The 22908-nt window shown below is 45.8% G+C and overlaps 2 protein-coding genes across 9 annotated transcripts in view; one reads left to right on the top strand and one right to left on the bottom strand.

Moving 5' to 3' along the window:
- LOC146010039 (uncharacterized) overlaps positions 1 to 22908 on the top strand; it is a 136500-nt gene that overhangs the window by 75726 nt on the left and 37866 nt on the right. The window lies entirely within an intron of this gene.
- LOC146010050 (uncharacterized) overlaps positions 1 to 22908 on the bottom strand; it is a 43334-nt gene that overhangs the window by 19044 nt on the left and 1382 nt on the right. For all 4 annotated transcript variants that reach the window (XM_083150890.1, XM_083150888.1, XM_083150889.1 and 1 more), the window contains exons 2-6: positions 6486 to 6608; positions 5052 to 5243; positions 4574 to 4697; positions 4065 to 4162; positions 3704 to 3899 (exon numbers count right to left, since the gene is read on the bottom strand). In XM_083150890.1, the coding sequence (XP_083007016.1) occupies positions 3704 to 3899; positions 4065 to 4162; positions 4574 to 4697; positions 5052 to 5243; positions 6486 to 6590 (715 nt within the window). In that variant the 5' untranslated portion in view covers positions 6591 to 6608. The remainder of the gene's footprint in view (positions 1 to 3703; positions 3900 to 4064; positions 4163 to 4573; positions 4698 to 5051; positions 5244 to 6485; positions 6609 to 22908) is intronic.

Raw genomic sequence — 22908 nt, 5'->3', positions numbered from 1 at the left:
CCCTTTAATAACTCAATTTAGCCTATAAGTAGCTTGTTCATTTTCATTCCCATAATAAATTACTGCACATTTTCAACATTAAACTGCATTTTCCACCTTTCCAGTTAATTTAAGTCACTTTGGGCCTTATTCTAGTTCACTCTTTCTTCCAAAATCCTTCTTAGATGGACAAAACCATGTGCACTGCAGGGGGGCAGATGTAAAATGTGCAGAGAGAATTAGATTTGGGTGAGTTATTTTGTTTCTGTGCAGGGTGAATACTGACTGCTTTATTTTTACACTGCAATATAGACCTCACTTTGAAGTAAAACCCCACCCAAATCTAATTCTCTCTGCACAGGTTACATCTGCCCCATCTGCAGTGCACATGGTTTTGTCCATCTAAGAAGGATTTTGGCAGAAAGAGTGAACTAGAATAAGGCCCTTTGTTGTGTTTCCACATCCTATGTGAGGAGAGTCCACTGGTAAATCCAAAATGGTCTCCCTGCTGTTTGTTTCCTGGTTGCTCCTACACCAGAACCTGAGAGGCATACAGCCGGTGAAAAGGCTTTTATCTGTGACCAAATGGTGTAGGATCCTGGCCACTTTGTGAGGATTTCTAGTTGTAGAGCACGAGTGGAATTGGGCATATTCCGCCATGTCGAAGGTCGATACCATCGAACATGTCCATCATGCAGGCATGAATGGACAACCCACCTGGTTGAGAAGTCTACTGCCCATCACTTCCATGACCTTAATAAACACCCGAAGTGCAGTTGACAAGCGGAAGGGCAGAACTTGAAATTGAATATGATGGTCCTGTAGTGCAAAATTGCAGAAACTGTTGATGTTCTGGCCTGATGGGGATATGCAGGTATGCATCCTGGATGTCCAGGGACGCCATTTAGTCCCCTGGTTGTAAGGCCAGGACTATGGATCGCAGTGTCTCCATTGTGAACTTTGGGGCTCAAACAAACTTGTTAAACCGTTTTAACTTGAGAATGGGACAGTATGACCAGTTGGGCTTCCGGACCAGGAAGAGGCTGGCGTAGAGATCAAAGCCTCGCTGAAATGAAGGGACCGGAGCTATGACGATGGACAGTAGGAGCTTCTGGATGGCTTGTTTCAGAGCCCTGAGCTTTTCTAAGTCCCATGGAGAACTTGTGGAAAAGAACGAGTTTAGTGGACGATGCGTCGTCCATGTGTCATTGTGGATTCCAGCCAGACGTATGAAAACCGCAACAGGCTGCCTCCCACCCTGGGATCCCCCAGGTGGAGGGCCACCCCGTCATGCTGAGTCCCCTACCTCTGCCCTGGAAGTGAAAGGACTGGAAGGCAACAGGGGGATGTGGTGTAGAGGTGGACGGTAGAAAAGCTGCTTTGGAAGCTGATACCGTAGCCACTATTTAATCCAGTTCTGACCCAAACAAGAGGGAACCCTCAAAGGAAAGCGCTTCTAAGGATTTCTTAAAATCAGGGTTCGCCTTCCAAGAGCGCAGCCACAGGGACCGACGTGCTGCAACAGCCGATGCAGACACATGGGAGGTTAGGGTAGCTGCATCAAGTGCTGCCTCCCCTAAGTAGAGTGTGGCCAATTTATCATTTTAATAGTAGTTACAGGTTACCTGCATACCCGCCCTCGGCAGCCGCGAGGATAGTTGCCCATTCCACCATGGCCATTGCTACCCAGGCTGATGCCAGGGCAGGTCTAGCCACTGCACCAGAAGTGGTGTAAATTACTTTTAGGAAATTTTAAAACTTCCAATCTGCTGGGTCTTTGAGGGATGCAGTTGGAATGGGTAGCATAGAGAATCGCACTAGATTAACGACAAGTACATCTAACCTGGGGGCCGTTTTCCAGTGGACTCTATCCTCCGGAGGAAGGTGGTAAAGGGAGGCAAACAGTCTAGGTAGTGCATATTTTCTATTTGGTATCTCCCAGGCTTTCGAGAGGGTATCTTCCAAGTCTTTAAAATTGGGAAATAAGGCTAGAGTCCGCTTAGGACGTTTGAAAATAGGATGGAGGATTGGGGAGGTTGGCAGGGTCCTGTAGATGTAGGGCCACTTTTACCGCTGTGATTAAGGCCGCCACATCAATGCATGATGGGGAGTCCTCCTTGGCTGAGGCTATCCACCACATCAGCATTGTCATCTATAAGTTCCCCCTCCTCATCATCCTGCTCATCCTCCCACTCCGTGTCCGTGTCATACTGAAGGAAGGGTAGGAATGAAAGGGTTTCCCTGACTGGAGCTCTGCGCATATCAGGCCGACCCTGTAAGGATTTCTGGAGCTCTTTATCTGGAGGCAGATAAGGAGCTCATCCAAGGTGGCTCCAATGCAGGGGGAGGGGGCAATCCAGCCAGGGATGAGGATGGCATCACAGGCTGCTGGGGCAATGCAGATGAGAGCTTATCTACTAGAGTAAGGGACGTGGCCCAGGCCGGGTGCCACCTGCGCGTCATAGGCCAGCATTACAGGATGTACAAGACATCAATGCTGGGGCCAGTCTTACTGGGTTTACCCCTAGAAGACATTTTCAGGCTTGAAATAAACAGGCAGCTTAACAAGGCACAGCTAACACAATATACTTCTGACAGGCAGTGATAGTGTTACAGCAGTACACAATACACAGCAAGCATACAAGGAATACAATGCAAGGAAAAATGGCACTCAGCTCCTTAAGCAGCTATGGCTGACTGGAGCATAAACTCTGTAACCCGTGTCCTCGGAGGAGAGGTACAGGGAGGACTGGCCCAGGCTCTCTGGCAGTGAAGGAGTGGATCATCGGGTGGCTGATAAGCTCTCCGTGTCCCTCCACACGTGCTGCAGGCAGGAAGGAAGGATCGGTGGCAGGAATCACTGTGGGATGTGCCACCTACTGTCCCTGCTAGCAAATGGCCCCCAGGGACCTCATGCAGTGCCGGTAAAATGGCGAGAATCCGGTGTGCGCCGGGCAGCCCCGCTACCAGCATGGCTGCCCATATACCTTTATCCCTGGTGGTCCAGCAGGAGTGGGTGGCATATTAGCCGTCTGCTTGCTAGTGCAGCTCAGCGGTCCCCTGCGTCAGGCTGCAACAGCAGGTTCTGGGCATGATTGAGACAAGCCGCTAGTGTCGGCAGAAAGGGGAGAGTCCCAGCTTTTGGAATATACTCTCAGTAAAACTCTAAGTTAGAGAAAACCTGAGAAATTTGACTGGGAATTGCAATTAACAGGTCGGATGTGGACTGCTGCTTTGAAGTTGGATATCTCCTGTTCCCCAGGGCCGATTTTCAAAATATAGGGCCCTTATACACCTGGGGCCCATGGGCAAGTGCCCATTAAGCCCATACGAAAAGACGGCCCTGGGAGGGGAGGAGCCTGGTCTGCCTGGGAGGCAGGAGAAGTTTAATCTCTCAGGTGCTGGAATGCTCTCTCTCACACTCCACTACCCAGCATTAGCCCTGTGGCCCTTAACGTGTCCCGAGGAATAAAATAGGGGAGATGGCTCCTGATGTATGAGACACACCAGAGAGTGTGGGGAGGAGACTGGTCAGATCTCTGGGCTGGTAACACACAGTGACATGATGTGAGGGGGAGAGCAGGAGTATAATAGGGGCTGATGGCTCCAGATTCCCCCACTAGGCAGCTGCATTGTCCTCATAAGTTTGGTATGAGAGAGGAGGGTGTAGGAGAAGAGAAAGCTGTATTGGCAGGAAAATATGTAAAAAGTGATTACTCCTCACCTGTGCTGGTATCTGTAGGGATTTCCTCCTTCTTACACTGTTGATCCCCCCTCATATATGTGTCATCTGTGACTGTATATTCTTCCTTATATGTCACATAAGACTCTTCTCCTTCTGCCTTCATATCAGTCACATCCGTATCTTCTTCTCCCTTTATTTCTTCTACCTTAATATTAGACAAATCTTCACACTGAACCTAAAAATACCACATTAGTAATGTCTGATGTCATGAAGATTATACAGTAGAATATCAGTGTATAAGACACACACACACACACACACACACACACATACATAACTGCTGCAATACATATAGTGACAGTCACATTGTTATATAGGGGAGAACCTAAATCCTACATACCTGATCCTCCTGTGGGGTCATGTGAGTCTCCTCTGCACAGTGCTGGAAGTAAAGAGGACGGGGACATCTCTCTGGGGTATCTCTGTTACAGGGCCCATCTGTAGGAGACACGCAGCGACTGAGTACATTGTATATATGTGATTATCCTGGGAATACAGAGGACGGGGACATCTCTCTGGGGTATCTCTGTTACTGGCCCATCTGTAGGAGACACACAGTGACTGAGGACATTGTATATATGTGATTATCCTGGGAATACAGAGGACGGGGACATCTCTCTGGGGTATCTCTGTTACTGGGCCCATCTGTAGGAGACACACAGTGACTGAGGACATTGTATATATGTGATTATCCTGGGAATACAGGGGACGGGGACATCTCTCTGGGGTATCTCTGTTACTGGGTCCATCTATAGGAGACACGCAGTGACTGAGTACATTGAAAACATGTGTGATTAGCAGATGATAAGTGTACAATATCACGTACAATAAATTTAAGTCTCTTCTTACCCAGTGATGTGAGGGGCTGGTGATTCTCCATCATTACGTCCTTGTACAGACCCTTGTGTTCCTCTATATACTCCCTCTCCTCCATGGAGAGATATACAGCGACATCCTGACACCTTATAGGAACCTGACACACACAGTAATACAGTCATCACCCAGAAACATCCCCCGGTGTTACTGTATAATGCCCCATTCCCAGCAGTCACCTCTCCGGACACATCCCCCGGTGTTACTGTATAATGTCCCATTCCCAGCAGTCACCTCTCCGGGCACATCCCCCGGTGTTACTGTATAATGTCCCATTCCCAGCAGTCACCTCTAAGGTCACATCCCCCGGTGTTACTGTATAATGTCCCATTCCCAGCAGTCACCTCTCCGGGCCCATCCCCCGGTGTTACTGTATAATGTCCCATTCCCAGCAGTCACCTCTCCGGGCACATCCCCCGGTGTTACTGTATATTGTCCCATTCCCAGCAGTCACCTCTCCAGTCAGCAGCTCAATGATCTTGTTGGAGAGTTTCAGGATCTTCTGCTCATTGTCTCTCCCATGTATCAGTGAGTGAGGTGGAGGCACAGTTATAGGGCTTTGGGTCCTGCTCAGTCCTCCTGACACACAGGGACAGCTACCGGATGTATCATGCTCACTGGATCTCTTCTTTACTAAAGTGTAACCCTGTGTATTGGAAAAATATACTATCACTGCATACACTCCCAGTATTGACCCTCTCTTTTTTTTTTTTTTGAATCAAGTGTTTTTTTATTGAGTTTTTCAAATTACATATAATACATTTACATAACTAACAAAATAAAAAGAAAATAATAAAGATATTAAACTTAAACATTACTTGTGTGTTACATTATTCCAAGTTGGGAAAAGGATAAGGCATAGTTGTTGTGTTTGGACATATACATTTGCATTATGACATTGATCAACGGTTATCACAGGTGGTGTGTACAATGGTATCAGGGGGAAGGAGGAGACAAGGTCTCAGAGGGCCTCAACCGAGCTTTAAACACAGACAAGGGCTTATCAACTCTGTAAGTGCAGTGGGCCTCAGTGAATCACTGGCATGGGTCTTGCAAGTACAGGGCAGATGATTGCCATAGGCTCCAAATTTTATTGTATTTCCCCAGGCAGTTCCTTTTAGTATACATAAAACGTTCATGGGATATAGTGGTGTTAACCAAGGCCACCCACATAGCATGTGATGGGTGGGAAGGACCCATCCAAGTCCTAGCAATACATACACGGGCCAGAGTGAAAAGGGCATTGACATATATTCTGTGATATTTAGGGAGCAGTTCCTCCAATTCCAGTCCAAAGACACAAATGCGGGGGCCAGTAAGCGGGACCTGCACTAGTATTGACCCTCTCTTATTACTGTGATGTCACAGTGACACTACCAAATCCCCTCCCCCTCCCCAGTCATGTCCCTGTATTATTACTATAGATATGTGATGTCACTGTGACGCTCCCAGATCCCCTCACCTCCCCAGTCACGTCCCTGTTTTATTACTATAGATATAAGTGATGTCACAGTGACGCTCCCAGATTCCCTCACCTCCCTGTATTATTACTATAGATATAAGTGATGTTACAGTGACACTCCCAGATCCCCTCACCTCCCCAGTCACGTCCCTGTATTATTACTATAGATATAAGTGATGTCACAGTGACGCACCCAGATCCCCTCACCTCCCCAGTCACGTCCCTGTATTATTACTATAGATATAAGTAATGTCACAGTGACGCTCCCAGATCCCCTCACCTCCCCAGTCACGTCCCTGTATTATTACTATAGATATAAGTGATGTCACAGTGACACTCCCAGATACCCTCACCTCCCCAGTCACGTCCCTGTATTATTACTATAGATATAAGTGACATCACAGTGACACTTGCAGATCCCCTCACCTCCCCCGTCAGCAGGTAGATGATCTTCAGTGTGAGATTTAGTATTCTCTCAGTCATGTGACTCTGGTCCTTGTCCATCCTCAGGGAATCAGTGACGTGTCTCATCCTCACCGCTCTGTTGTCCTGGAATAAATATAATAATTACAATTTACACCACACAGTACACATGTAACACATAAGGTAAAAGTAATGGTGCCCACACATGGGAGATGTGTGCTATGCTATTTGAACTACATAAGACTTGAACTAGACTACACTATGTAATATAAATATGTAACGTACAGATCACATGCGATTCCCTACACAGGGTGTGATATGAACTAGACGCGATGTAGTACAATAATACCTGCCTGCACATACAACTTTGTCTTGCGATATGTATAACACAGGAGCGCGCATCGCAAGGCAAAATAAGCACGGTGTGAAACGTATCATTTGTGGGACCATACCCCTTTGTGTGCTGATATTCCCGCACCCCCCCCCCTGTGACCCCCCTCCCGCGATTCGCGGGACCCCCGCGACCCCCCCTCCCGCGATTCGCGGCACCCCCCGCAACCCCAATCCAGCGATTCACGGCGCCCCCCCTCCCGTGATTTGCAGACCCAAGCCCCCTCCCACTATTCATGGCACCCCCCACGGACCCCTTCCCGCAATTTGTGGCCCATCGCGCCTCCCTCCCGCGATTCGCAGCACCTCCGCGCCCCCTCATGCGATTCGCCGTGCCCCCCTTCCGTGATTTCCAAACCCCCGCCCACTCCAGCGATTCACGGCACCCCCCCTCCTGCGATTTGCCCCCCCCCGGAATTTGCGGACCCCCGCCCTCTCCCACGATTTGCAGACCCCCTCCTGCGATTCACGGACCCCCACAGCACCTCCCGCGATTCGCGACCCCCCGCGACACACCCCTCCCCCGCAATTCACACACCCCTCCCGAGCCCCCTCCCGCGATTTGCAGACCCCCCTCCCACGATCCACGCCCTCCTCCCGCGATTCACGGCACCTCCCGCACCCCGATTCGCGCCCAAACCCCCCGGGACACTTTGTAGATAATCATATAGATCCAGATGTAAATTATTGATAACAGCAGCAGACCGAGTTGCAGTTCAATTTACATGCAGATCATTAAGGGCACACATATACTCACCCATCCTGAGTCAAACAAATGACAATTGACAGTCGCCAAGCCCGTTTCGGCCTATGTAGCCTTCATCCAAGACTGACTTATCACACTGAGCACCTCAGACCAGTATATAGCCAACCATGGCATAGACTGAAAGTATCTCAAACACCTGTGAAACCAGACCTGCCAGCCAATCACACCTCTCCCCCCGGAACTCCAAACAAGGACATGGTTAATTAGATATATTGTGAGCGCCTCGTGTATACTTCATCAACACAGAGTTTACACCCACCGGAAATCATTATATGGATCTAGCCGTAGACCATCTCGAGCACTGAATAAATCACCGCATCACGGCTTTCATGTGCTCATCATATAGGTGAGCGATGTAACGTGACCATGTCACATCGCCCATGTGATCAGGTGGCGTCTCAATGTATTCACAACATCACATTACCATGGCAACACAGACTAAACACAGCGGGTCACCGACAGCATATATTAGGAATATAAATCAGCCTAACAAACCATAGAGTGTCACCTTCGTGCAATTGCAAACCTGTGAATAAATCAACAGGCCATATCCTCTAGGAAATCGAAATCAAGGGAAACTCCATAGCAAGGAAAAGGGGCATCTAATCCTAAATTTAGTCACAGTGTTCCATACTTAGGTAGTTTGTGTTGACCGGCAGGTCCTAAAAGTTTATATTATGTGACATTACAGACAAAAACAACATATAAAAAAAAGGACATATAAAAAAAACATATAAAAAAAAAGGAATGTACCCAACGCGTTTCGTCTAGTGTGACGAAATGCATTGGGTAGCCTGCCTCCAGCCAGACCTAAGACTACTTACTTTTCTCATCCTTCTTATATCTAATTAGTACTCACAAGTGGCACTATACATCAATCCACACTATGGGTGACATTTAATAGGGTGCAAATTATTATTTTTTTTTGGGGGGGGGGGGGGGGGATTTTTTTTGCAAAAAACTGACAAATTTGCACTTTTATATAAAACTGGGATGCGAATTGCTGTAAAAATCGCACTTTTTGCCACGAATTCGCACATTCAGAAGTCGAGATTTCTCAAATCGCATCCAGATGTTTTTCCATTGAAAAATATAGAAATTGCCAATTTAATGGTGTGTGAATTTGGAAATCGCCCCCAAAAATGTCTAAAAATCGCGGGTACAGGCCTACCAACCTTAGTATATGCAAAAGCAATAACTGATCTAAGCGGGCCAGCCTATTTTCTGTACATCGTACAAAACCAGTAAATTATCAGTTTTACGGAAAACCTTAACTCTGTCCACTTAAATGCGCAAAGCGCGAACCACATCCAAATTCCTCAATGTGTCCCTTTTCTTGGAACCCTCAGTGGGTTGAAACACAGGAAGAACAATATCCTGGTTTAAATGAAAAGAAGAAACCACTTTTGGCAAAAATGTAGGTACTGTTTTCAGTACAGCCCTATCATCATGAAAAATCAGGAAAGGAGGCTTACAAGACAATGCTCCCAACTCTGAAACTCTCTTTGCAGAGGAAATAGCTAACAAAAAGACCAGGGGTGAGATTTAATAGGATGAGAGATTCAGAAAGTGAGAGATTTGGTAAGAAATCTCCAGTTTTTTTAAAGCGGCAATCATTTACACTGCAAAACCAGTTTGATTTTGAAGTGTCAATGATTGCCGCTTTAAAAAACCTGGAGATTTCTTACCAAATCTCTCACTTTCTGAATCTCTCATCCTATTACATTTCACCCTAAATTTCCAAGTTAGAAATTTTAGGTCAGCCTTAACGCTTCAAAAGGAGGTTTTTGGAGAATTTCCAACACCAGAGATAAATCCCACGTTGCCACAGGTTGTTTCTATGGAGTTTTTAACCTGGTAACCCCTTGAAGGAAGGTTTGTACCTCCGGAATCATGGACACTTTTTTCTGAAAGAAAATGGATAAGGCCGAACTGAAGACTCGAAGAAAAACCATCCTGAAGAAATTCAAGTGACTTAGTTAGCTTGAATCTAGCAGTGTGAGTCTTCTAACACTCACACCATCTAATATAAGTCTTCCAGACTCTGTAATGATTAGCTGAAGACAACGACTTCCTAGCCTTAATCATCGTACTTATCACTGCTTCAGATAATCCTTTGTTCTTTAAAATGGCAGTTTCAATAGCCAGGCCATCAAAGTTAGTCGAGCTAAATCCTGATGTAAAAACGGACCTTGACTTAGTAGGTCTGGCCTTAGAGGTAGACGCCATGACTCGACTGATAGTCTCTGAATGCTAGAATACCAAGACCTCCTCGGCCAATCTGGCGCTATCAGTATCACAGCAATCCTTTGGGATATGATCCTCTTCAGTACCCTGGCAATCATTGGAAAAGGTGGAAAGATGTATGCCAGCTTCCCTGTCCAAGGAACCGTCATCGCATCCACTGCTGACGCCAATGGGTCCCTGGATGCCATTAAATCCACATCCGGTAGTCACCAATGAGCCACAATCTCCTGAAACACCTGTTGATTCAGCGCCCATTCTCCTTCCAGAAGTTCCTCACTGCTCAAGAAGTCCGCTTCCACATTCCGAACTCCTGGAATGAACACTGCCAACAAGGCCGGAATATTCCGTTCTGCACAAACCAGAATCTGTGACACTTTCCGCACTGCCATCCTGCTGCGTGTGCCCCCTTGATGATTCAAGTATGCCACAGCCAATCCCAAGTCTGAAGAGACCGACCCCACTGAAGTGAGTCCACGTCTGTCCACCATTTTAATGAGGACCTGGTTTCTAAGGTCAGTTTTACAGACTCTGATTTCATGGTCTTTGGGTTCCCCAACCAACAAGTCAAAATGTTCCACTGAAAAGTTTGGGAATGGAACCTGGTGTACTGGAGAGTTTTGAAGGTCGCCACCATCTTGCCTAGCAACTTCAGACATCTCCAAACTGATGGATCCAGTAACGCCAAGATCGATGTCACCAGTTGACAAATGTCCCTGGCCTTTGACTCTGGGAGAAATACCCGATGTAGATGCGTGTCCAGAAGAGCTCCCAAGAACTGAATCCTTTGTGATGGTACTAGCTGAGATTTTTGGGTACTTATGTAGTATCTGGGCGCCCGATTTTAAGATCGGGTCGGAAAATCGCATCGAATCGCATGCGATGCGATTTTCCATAGGATTCAATGTTAACATGTTCCTGTTCATATCCCCACTATCTAAGTGGGCATAGAGTTTATTTTATATAGCGTGGCGAGCACAGCGAGCCCGAAGCGTGGCGAGTGGCCGCGGATTACTTAAAATGTTTTCCGCGTCCGCTCGCCACGCTATATAAATATCAACCCTATGCCCACTTGGATAGTGGGGAAATGAACAGGATCTTGTTAACATTGAATCCTATGGAAAATCGCATCGAATTCGATGCGATTTTGCCGAAAATCGCGTCGAATCGCATCTGATTGTATGAATTAAGGTAATTTTTGAAAATTCAGCAGCCGGCCACGACACTGCAAAAACAGATTAGCCTCTGTGACGTCTTGTTGTCATTTCTCTGCCGATTCCGCTTTGAACAACAGGTCGTCCAAATAAGGTATCGCTATAATTTCCTTCAATCTGAGAACGGCTGCCATAACAGACATGATCTTTGTGAGCGTAGGAGAGACTGATGTTCTCTGCAAATGGGAACGTGCAAATACGCGTCCTGGATGTCCGTTGATGCCAAAAATTCTCCTTGGTCTAGGCTCAGTAGCACTGACCTCAGAGACTCCATCTTGAAATGGTCCACCCACAGGTGGAGATTTAATGACTTTAAATTTAGAATGGGTCTGAAAGATCAGTCTGGCTTGGGTACTAAGAAAAGAATAGAATAAAATCCCTTCTTTCTCTCCTCCCGCGGCACCAGGACCACCACTCCTTTTTCTAGAAGAGACTGAGCCGCCCCAAACAGAGCAGTCCTGAGCCGTGACTCCTTTGGTAGTGGTGTGGGTAAGAACCTTCTTGGTGGAAAGCCTCTGAGGTGAATCTTGTATCCTTGAGAAACTATGTCCAGGACCCAAGGATCCTGTTCTAACAAGGCCCAAAACCCGAGACGACCCCCAGGTAGTCATGCTGAGTATTTTTCCTCACCCTTGGTGCTTTGTTTCTTATTGAATGCACCAAAGTGGGATTTTGGGGCCTTTCCCTGTTTGAAATTTCTCTCTGTAAGAGTGTCCTCTAAAGGACGCACCTCCTCTAGGGGAGGGACTAAAGGACGACCGAAAGGTCGTCCTTTAGTTCCCCCCCCCCCCCCCTGTAGCCTGCTTAATAATGTCCTCCAGTTCAGAGCCAAATAGCAGTTTTCCTTTAAAGGCTAAGGCCTCTAAGGCCTTCTTAGACTCATTATCCGCTTCCCATGCTTTAAGCCACAGAACTCTCCTGGCATTTACAGAGACAGCGGACACTTTTAACCCCTTCCTGACAGAGCTAGTTTTTGCGTTCCTGACAGAGCCATTTTTTTCAAATCTGACATGTCTCACTTAAGTGGGGATAACTTTTTTTTGCTTTTACTTATCCCAGTGATTTTGAGATTGTTTTTTCGTGACACATTGTACTTCAAATTAGTGGTAAATTTGGGTCGATACAGTCTGTGTTTTTTTGTGAAAAATACCAAAATATCGTGAAAAAATGGAAAATTTAGCGATTTGCAAAATGTTAAATTTTCTGCTTGTGAGACAAATAATCTTACCACTCAAAATAGTGAATAACTAACATAGACCATATGTCTACTTTATGTTGACATCATTATTTCAACTTCCTTTTAATTTTTTGGGACACTAGGAGGCTTACAATATGAATAGCAAATTCTCAAATTTTCAAGAAAATTTCAAACACTGATTTTTTTAGGGACCAGTTCAGTTCTGATGTGACTTTGAGGGACTTGTATGTGAGACACCCCCATAAATGATGCCATTTCAAAAACTGCACCCCTCACAGTATTCAAAACAGCATTTTGGAAGTTTGTTAACCCTTTAGGTGTTTCACAGGAATTAAAACAAAGTGTAGGTGAAATTTCAAAATTTCTTTTTTTTTGCAGATTTGCAATTTTAATACATTTTTCTAAGGAACACAGTACATTTTACTAGAGAAATGTGACTGAAAATTGATTCCCCCAATTCTTTTGTTTTCATAAATATCCTATATGTGGCCCTAGTGTGCACGGTGACCAAACCACAGGCTTCATAATAGAAGGAGCACCTACTTGATTTTGGAGCCTCCTTTTTATGAGATTATTTTTTAGGCACCATGTAGGTTTCTAGGCACCATAAGATGCTAAAAGTTAGGAACCCCCCCACAAGTGACCCCATTTTGCAAACTACACCCCTCAGGGAATTCATCTAGGGGTATAGTGTACATTTCAAACCCCCAGGGGTTTCACCAATTGTGGTACAACTGGGCAGTGAAAATGAAAAATTATTTTTTTTACACAAAAATACAGTTCTGGCTCCAAATTTGTCATTTTCAGAAGGTATGAAGGAGACAAAGCACCCCAAAATCTGTGCCCCAATTTCTCCCGAGTACGGCAATGCCTCACATGTGACCAAAAAATACCAGTTGGGTGCATGGCAGGACTCAGAACGGAAGGAGTGATTTTTGGATTTTGCAGCTCAGATTCTGGTGGAATTTTGGTGGGTGCTATGTCGCATTAGCAAGACCCCCAAAGCACCAATACAGTGGAACCCCCCCACAAGTCACCCCATTTTGAAAACTACACCCCTCAGGGAATTCATCTAGGGGTATAGTGTACATTTCAAACCCCCAGGGGTTTCACCAATTTTGATACAAGTGGGCAGTGAAAATGAAAAATTACATTTTTTTACACAAAAATGCAGTTCTGGCTCAAAATTTTTCATTTTCAGAAGGTATGAAGGAGAAAAAGCACCCCAAAATCTGTGCCCCAATTTCTCCCGAGTACGGCAATGCCTCACATGTGACCAAAAAATACCAGTTGGGTGCATGGCAGGACTCAGAAGGGAAGGAGTGATTTTTGGATTTTGCAGCACAGATTCTGGTGGAATGAATGGTGGGTGCTATGTTGCACCAATACAGTGGAACCCCCCCACAAGTCACCCCATTTTGCAAAGTACACCCCTCAGGGAATTCATCTAGGGGTATAGTGTACATTTCAAACCCCCAGGGGTTTCACCAATTTTGATACAAGTGGGCAGTGAAAATGAAAAATTACATTTTTTTACACAAAAATGCAGTTCTGGCTCAAAATTTTTCATTTTCAGAAGGTATGAAGGAGAAAAAGCACCCCAAAATATGTGCCCCAATTTCTCCCGAGTACGGAAATGCCTCACATGTGACCAAAAAATACCATTTGGGTGCATGGCAGGACTCAGAACGGAAGGAGTGATTTTTGGATTTTGCGGCTCAGATTCTGGTGGAATTTTGGTGGGTGCTATGTCGCATTAGCAAGACCCCCCAAGCACCAATACAGTGGAACCCCCCCACAAGTCACCCCATTTTGAAAACTACACCCCTCAGGGAATTCATCTAGGGGTATAGTGTACATTTCAAACCCCCAGGGGTTTCACCAATTTTGATACAAGTGGGCAGTGAAAATGAAAAATTACATTTTTTACACAAAAATGCAGTTCTGGCTCGAAATTTTTCATTTTAAGAAGGTATGAAGGAGAAAAAGCACCCCAAAATCTGTGCCCCAATTTCTCCCGAGTACGGCAATGCCTCACATGTGACCAAAAAATACCAGTTGGGTGCATGGCAGGACTCAGAACGGAAGGAGTGATTTTTGGATTTTGCAGCTCAGATTCTGGTGGAATTTTGGTGGGTGCTATGTCGCATTAGCAAGACCCCCCAAGCACCAATACAGTGGAACCCCCCCACAAGTCACCCCATTTTGAAAACTACACCCCTCAGGGAATTCATCTAGGGGTATAGTGTACATTTCAAACCCCCAGGGGTTTCACCAATTTTGATACAAGTGGGCAGTGAAAATGAAAAATTACATTTTTTTACACAAAAATGCAGTTCTGGCTCAAAATTTTTCATTTTCAGAAGGTATGAAGGAGAAAAAGCACCCCAAAATCTGTGCCCCAATTTCTCCCGAGTACGGAAATGCCTCACATGTGACCAAAAAATACCAGTTGGGTGCATGGCAGGACTCAGAACGGAAGGAGTGATTTTTGGATTTTGCAGCACAGATTTTGGTGGAATGAATGGTGGGTGCTATGTTGCACCAATACAGTGGAACCCCCCCACAAGTCACCCCATTTTGCAAAGTACACCCCTCAGGGAATTCATCTAGGGGTATAGTGTACATTTCAAACCCCCAGGGGTTTCACCAATTTTGATACAAGTGGGCAGTGAAAATGAAAAATTACATTTTTTACACAAAAATGCAGTTCTGGCTCAAAATTTTTCATTTTCAGAAGGTATGAAGGAGACAAAGCACCCCAAAATCTGTGCCCCAATTTCTCCCGAGTACGGCAATGCCTCACATGTGACCAAAAAATACCATTTGGGTGCATGGCAGGACTCAGAAGGGAAGGAGTGATTTTTGGATTTTGCAGCTCAGATTCTGGTGGAATTTTGGTGGGTGCTATGTCGCATTAGCAAGACCCCCCAAGCACCAATACAGTGGAACCCCCCCACAAGTCACCCCATTTTGCAAACTACACCCCTCAGGGAATTCATCTAGGGGTATAGTGTACATTTCAAACCCCCAGGGGTTTCACCAATTTTGATACAAGTGGGCAGTGAACATGAAAAATTACATTTTTTACACAAAAATGCAGTTCTGGCTCAACATTTTTCATTTTCAGAAGGTATGAAGGAGAAAAAGCACCCCAAAATCTGTGCCCCAATTTCTCCCGAGTACGGCAATGCCTCACATGTGACCAAAAAATACCAGTTGGGTGCATGGCAGGACTCAAAAGGGAAGGAGTGATTTTTGGATTTTGCAGCTCAGATTCTGGTGGAATTTTGGTGGGTGCTATGTCGCATTAGCAAGACCCCCCAAGCACCAATACAGTGGAACCCCCCCACAAGTGACCCCATTTTGCAAACTACACCCCTCAGGGAATTCATCTAGGGGTATAGTGTACATTTCAAACCCCCAGGGGTTTCACCAATTTTGATACAAGTGGGCAGTGAACATGAAAAATTACATTTTTTACACAAAAATGCAGTTCTGGCTCAAAATTTTTCATTTTCAGAAGGTATGAAGGAGAAAAAGCACCCCAAAATCTGTGCCCCAATTTCTCCCGAGTACGGCAATGCCTCACATGTGACCAAAAAATACCAGTTGGGTGCATGGCAGGACTCAGAAGGGAAGGAGTGATTTTTGGATTTTGCAGCACAGATTCTGGTGGAATGAATGGTGGGTGCTATGTTGCACCAATACAGTGGAACCCCCCCACAAGTCACCCCATTTTGCAAACTACACCCCTCAGGGAATTCATCTAGGGGTATAGTGTACATTTCAAACCCCCAGGGGTTTCACCAATTTTGATACAAGTGGGCAGTGAAAATGAAAAATTACATTTTTTTACACAAAAATGCAGTTCTGGCTCAAAATTTTTCATTTTCAGAAGGAATGAAGGAGACAAAGCACCCCAAAATCTGTGCCCCAATTTCTCCCGAGTACGGCAATGCCTCATGTGTGACCAAAAAGTGGCAGGACTCAGAAGGGAAGGAGTGATATTTGGATTTTGCAGCACAAATTCTGGTGGAATGATGGTGGGTGCTATGTCGCATTAGCAAGACCCCCAAAGCACCAATACAGTGGAACCCCCCCACAAGTGACCCCATTTTGCAAACTACACCCCTCAGGGAATTCATCTAGGGGTATAGTGTACATTTCAAACCCCCAGGGGTTTCACCAATTGTGATAAAACTGGGCAGTGAACATGAAAAATTACATTTTTTTACACAAAAATGCAGTTCTGGCTCAAAATTTTTCATTTTCACAAGGAATGAAGGAGACAAAGCACCCCAAAATCTGTGCCCCAATTTCTCCCGAGTACGGCAATGCCTCACATGTGACCAAAAAATACCAGTTGGGTGCATGGCAGGACTCAGAAGGGAAGGAGTGATTTTTGGATTTTGCGGCTCAGATTCTGGTGGAATGAATGGTGGGTGCTATGTGGCATTAGCAAGACCCCCGAAGCACGGTGAAATTATGAACCTAATATTCCATAGATGTGTGGTATATTTTAAAACACTCCTTTATACATAGGCCGGGTTTGTCGGGGCAAGTGTCACACTGGAAAATAGTTTGCTTTCTTATTCCCTTTTTATAGCAAACTTTGCACCTTTTTTGTGTCCTGCCCTTTTTTCCAGTGGAGGGGATTTCATCAGGAAAATGCTGCCCTGGTACAATACGGGGGCCAGTACTAGAAGTACTGGGGCCCTCTGCCTGCTGGTTCCCAAATATTAGGCCCTTTATGACTTCCTCTTGAAAGTGCATAAATGTCCCCCTCTGGCCGGTAGAACGGAATAGCACGTAAGCGTTATACAGTGCCATCTGGATGATATACACGGCCACCTTCTTGTACCAGATTTTTGTTTTCCGCAGGGCACTGTACGGCTTCAGTACCTGATCTGAAAGATCCACTCCGCCCATGTACCTATTGTAATCCAGGATACAATTAGGTTTGGAGGTGTGGGTACTGGTACCTCGTACAGGGACGGAGGTGGTACTGTCTCCGTGAATTGTTGTCAGTATAAGGACATCCCTCTTGTCCTTATATTTGACCAACAACATATTTTCGTTGCATATTCCCCTGCTTTCACCCCTTCTCATTACTTGGGCAATGTGCGTTTTTGGGAGGCCTCTTTGGTTCTTGCGCACAGTACCGCAAGCTGCTGTACCTCTTGAACCAAGGGCCTTAAACAGGGGGATGCTAGTGTAAAAGTTATCCACATAGAGGTGATAACCTTTATCCAGGAAGGGGTGCACTAAATCCCAGACAATTTTCCCACTAACACCTACGAGGGAGGGGGGGCATTCTGGCGGTTGAATTCTTGAATCCTTCCCTTCATAAACCCTAAACCTGTGGGTGTACCCTGAGGTGCTTTCACACAGTTTATACATTTTTATGCCATACCTTGCCCTCTTACTGGGAAGGTACTGGCGGAATTTAACCCTTCCTTTAAAATGTATAAGGGACTCGTCGATACAAATAAATTTTTCAGGGATGTACACCTCTTCAAATTTGGCACTGAAATGATCAATGACCGGCCTGACTTTGAATAGCCGGTCAAAGGTGGGATCATCTCTGGGTGGGCACTGTGCATTATCGGTGTAATGTATAAATTTAAGAATTGTCTCAAATCGAGTCCGGGGCATGGCCATACGGTAAAATGGAGTACTGTACAGAACATCTGTACTCCAATATTGCCTAATTTCTGGCTTTTTTACTATGCCCATATGAAACACCAGACCCCAAAACGTCATCATCTCTACTGCATCTACAGGGGTCCACCTAGCAAATGATGACGTGGGGTTTTGAGCAATAAACTGCTGGGCATATAAATTAGTTTGGTCCACCATTAAATTTATAAAATCATCAGAGAAAAATAATTTGAAAAAGTCAATTTCTCTGAGACCTGTGGAATCAAATTGGATTCCTGGCATGGCCAAAAACTCAGGAACCTGGGGCTCAAAATTGTCTGGTGGTGGGGTCCATACTAGATCAATTATTGGGGGGGGAATCTCAGCTGATCTACGGGGGCGTCTTTGAGGGGGTCCCTCATCACCAGAGGAGGAAGAGGAGCTTAAGACGAATCCTTCAAATTCCCCGCTTGCATCACTGCCTGTGTCAGAGTCAGAGGCAAGCATGGCATATGCCTCCTCCACTGAATACATTCTCCTGGATGACTGGGAGGACATTTGGGAGGACATTTGGGAGGACATTTGGGATGCCATTTTTATTTTTGTGTTACTGGTAGTGAAATGTTTCAACACGTGTATAGTGTAGGGGGGGGTACAAACTTTATTTCAATCCGGGGGGTATGTAGTGTGTATGTGGTGCAGAAAAAAAAAAATACTTTATACCAATAAAAAAAAAAAAAATGAAGGGGTTAAAAATAAAAAATTGAAGGGGTTAAAAAAAAAAAAAAAAGGTCCTGCGCCAAAAATTGAGCACAGATGTTGGTCAGTAACGTCTGTCACTGAACAGCGCTCAAAGGCAACAGGAATCTGATCAAAAAAAAAAAAAAATTGATCAACCCTGTGCCGAAAAAGCTGATCAGTGATGTACGTCACTGATCGGCGCACAGTGGCCACAGGACACCCACAAAATCAGTGTGTGTAAAAAAAAAATTAAAAAAAGACCCCACAGCACTCACAAAAAAAAAAAAAAGGTGATCAGTGATGCGACACTGATTACCAGTGAGGGACAGCAGGTGCACAACCTTTGGTGCAACTGACAGTGCAACTGGCAGCAACTGACAGGTATATATATAAAAAAAAAACCTCTGCGCCCCCAAAAAGTTGCTGATCAGCACAGATATACTGATCAGCACAAAAGGGGGGGTAGCAGACACAAAATATACACTCTCTATCACTCTCTGTCACTATCTCTCTCTATCTCTCACTATCTCTCACTATCTATCACTCTAGGACACTGCAGCAGCAGCACTGACAGTTATATGTATAAAAAAAAACTGCACCCCCAAAAAGGGGGGGTAGCAGACACAAAATATACACTCTCTATCACTCTCTGTCACTATCTCTCTCTATCTCTCTATCTCTCACTATCTATCACTATCTATCACTCTATGACACTGCAGCAGCAGCACTGACAGTTATATATATAAAATAAAACCCCTGCACCCCCAAAAAGGGGGGGTAGCAGACACAAATCTCTCTATCTCTCTACCTCTCACTATCTATCACTATCTATCACTGTATGACACTGCAGCAGCAGCACTGACAGTTATATATATATAGAAAACCCCTGCACCCCCAAAAAGGGGGGGTAGCAGACACAAAATATAGCTCTCTCTGTCACTATCTCTCTATCTCTCTCTATCTCTCTCTCTATCTCTCTATCTCTCTATCACACTGCAGCAGCAGCAGCAGGAAGTCTCAGGAAGTCAGATCCAGGAAGCGTCCAGCACGCTACAAGCAGTGATAAGGTGATCAGGTAAGGTATTTGCAAGGATCAGGTAAGTATTAGCAAGGATCAGGTCGGTATTCACGGCAGGCAGGCACGGTGACCGTTCTGCACGCTATTCCAGACCGGAATGGCGTCTGCAGCGCAGTCACCGTCAGTTTAAATGTCGCGCCTTGGCTGTGATTGGTCCGTGGGTCCCACGGACCAATCACAGCCTTGGGGGCAGGTGGGGTGAGGGTGGGGTGAGGTGTCATCGTCACCGATGACCCCCTCATGCCCCCTGACGCCCGGCGGTGATTGACACCTGTGTTACCGAGCGTCCGATTCGCTGGTAACACAGGAAAACGCTGTGAATGGCTGTTCACACTGAACAGCCAATCACAGCGATCGCCGACGGGGGGGCGACATCGCAGCCCCCCCTGGGCATGCAGGGACATGTCTGCTGTCAGGGACAGCAGACATCGTCCCTCTGTCACTGCGTCTCGAGACGCAGTGACAGTTTAAACTCATGACGTACATTTATGCCATGTGTCGGGAAGTACCTCCCGGCCATGACGTAAATGTACGTCAAATGTCGGGAAGGGGTTAAAGGCATTTTAAGAGCTTCTTCCTCAACTTCCAGGACATATTCAGCTGCCGCCTTTAACTTTTCTGCCAGCATTAATATCCCTGGGTCTGAGTGCACCATTATACACAAATTGCTAGCCCATACAATCATGGCTTTTGACACCCATGCCGAAGCGACAAGAGGTCTGAGAGTAAATCCCACCCCCTCAAAAATAGCTTTAAGGTTCCCTTCAAGCTTCTTTTCCACGGGGTCCTTAAATGCAGCACCCCCTTGTACAGGGAGCACTGTAGCTTTGGATAGTCTGGCTACCGGTGCATCCACCAAAGGAACCTTCTCCCAGAGATTAACATGCTCCTTAGGCATAGGGTAAAGACTTAAAAACCTTTTAGGCATCTGGAGTCTTTTATCAGGCATTTTCCAAATCCCTTCCAAAGGGTCCTGTAGATCTTCATCTGATGGGAAAGTAACAGCCTCCCTGCGCTGCCTTTTAAACACCCCTTTAAAAGGAGTTTTGTCCTCATCAGACAAGCTTAAAGCTTGTTTCACCACCAATATTAAGTCCTCCACACCGGGGACCGATACATCATCATTATTTTCACCCTGCTCCCAGTGCTGTGCTCCCCCTCCTCACCCGAATCTACCGGTACAGGAGGAAATGAATAAGACGGTTTAGTAGTCCCTTCAGAATCATTGTCATACTTATCAAGAAGTGCGATAAATCTGTTGATGCCTTTAGCTGTATCCTGCATTACCTGCAGAAAACCAACCTGCCTAAGGCACTGGCCCACGCAGGCTCTGTCTGCTCTACCCTCTGAGTTACATTACCCATGGGTCTCATAGCTGCGCAAGCAGGGCACAAATCCCCTTGAGTCATCTGTTCAGGCGTAATTTGAAGTGCACAAACACTGCACGCCCTCAATGTGTAAATGGCTCCCTCCCCCAAAGCTACAGACTGTTGCTCTGTCCTGATAAAAATTCACACAGTGCAAAATGACAGGCGTAAAATACGGAGACAATGTATTGCAGTACTTATCTGTCTGTAGCTCCGGATGCTTCCTCCAGAATGCAGGGGGTAGTGATGCCCAGTAGAATCTCTAACTCAGCCAGAAACAGCGCTTCAGCTCCACAGCAGCGTCTTCCAAAACGGCGCCAAGCAGAGTGAGGGAAGAGCCCATCTGTCCCTGTTACAGCGGGGTCTGTGGATTTTGGTGCCAAATTACCCCCTATAGCCGCTTCCATTTGCCGATTCTTCTATTCCTAGTGTCTCCCCTCTGAATGGGGATCACTTGGAATCGCCTGCAGGCCCTGTAACAAGCTGCTATCTTTTTCAATAAAGACCTCAGCTTGTAAGCCTCTTGTAAAATGGCCGCTGCCATAACGGAGCGCCCATCCCCCATGATCCTCACCTGCGTGAAGCCGGTTCAGGGACACCCCGGGGCCCAGGCAGCCTCTTAAAAAGAGACGGATAGCGCTGCACAGAGAGACCAGACAGTGGGCGGTATTCAATGACCTGAATCGTTGGTCACAGTGATTCAGATTTTACATTCGCCAGCCATTCACCGTTTTTTTACGTCGATTCGCCAAGCGTAGGGAGTCGCCGGGACTAGCTGTGTCACCCTATTCAACGTGGCTGAGAATCGCCGCCCCCAACGGCGATTCTCAGCCAATCCGGCGTTTCCCTAAACAGCTTCAGTACTGTAAGAAATTGCAGTGAAATGCAAGAAAAATGCAAATTACCCTGAAAAAACGATTCCTATACAGCAGACTGCAAAAGCTGTGTAATCTCCGCAAACGCCAAACGAAGGAGTGAGGTGGGGAGGAGAATCATGGGTAAGTGAGGTGCACCATGGGTAAGAACATTGCTTTGTGGGAGAAAAAAAAAATACGAGGAAAAATTAAATATATATTTGTATAGCACTTCTACGACCATCACATCACACAAGGGCAGCAAATAATATTATATTACACTTGCAGAGTTAAATTGAACACTTAAAACCAATTATTTCACAGGTTCCGATAAAAGTTCACCACAAAAAGATGACGAGGGACACTCGGTGAGGAACGGCGATATGACACAAGAAATAAGAATCGCCAACTTCTCATTGAATACACTTTTGGCGATTCCCGTCGACTACCGGCGAATCCCCATGAAAATCCCTATACACAAAAAACGGCGATTTGTAGAGAATAACATTTGGCGATTGGTGCTTCATTCACCGGTCGTCATCGGCGAATAGAAGACGTTGAATAGGGTGATTCGCTTATACAGCTCAAAAAATCGCCGGCACACATGAAAAAAACACAGAATCGCCATAAAACTTGGCGATTCTGCCTCATTGAATACCGCCCAGTGTCTCCTCTGTGCACAGGGAGCTGACAGGACGCAGTTCTGTCAGCCCCTGCAGCGCTGGCAGTGTGAGGATTCTAATAGAATCCTCACACAGTGTCCTACCTAACTAAGTGTAAAATTAATAAAATAAAAAACACCTATATATATCTCTAAATATTCAGCTGCGCAGCAGCCCCTTCAGCATAGCACCCACTCTAGGTGGGCACCTAAAACAAACTGAGAATTCTGGGATGCAATGGGAGGAGCCTATCTCTCTAAAAGATTTAG

Source organism: Crinia signifera, chromosome 6, assembly GCF_055691185.1.
Source record: "Crinia signifera chromosome 6, ASM5569118v1, whole genome shotgun sequence".
In the NCBI taxonomy this organism is placed as follows: domain Eukaryota; kingdom Metazoa; phylum Chordata; class Amphibia; order Anura; family Myobatrachidae; genus Crinia; species Crinia signifera.
Note: the sequence above shows the minus strand (reverse complement) of the source record. Positions and strands in the feature narration are given on the sequence as shown.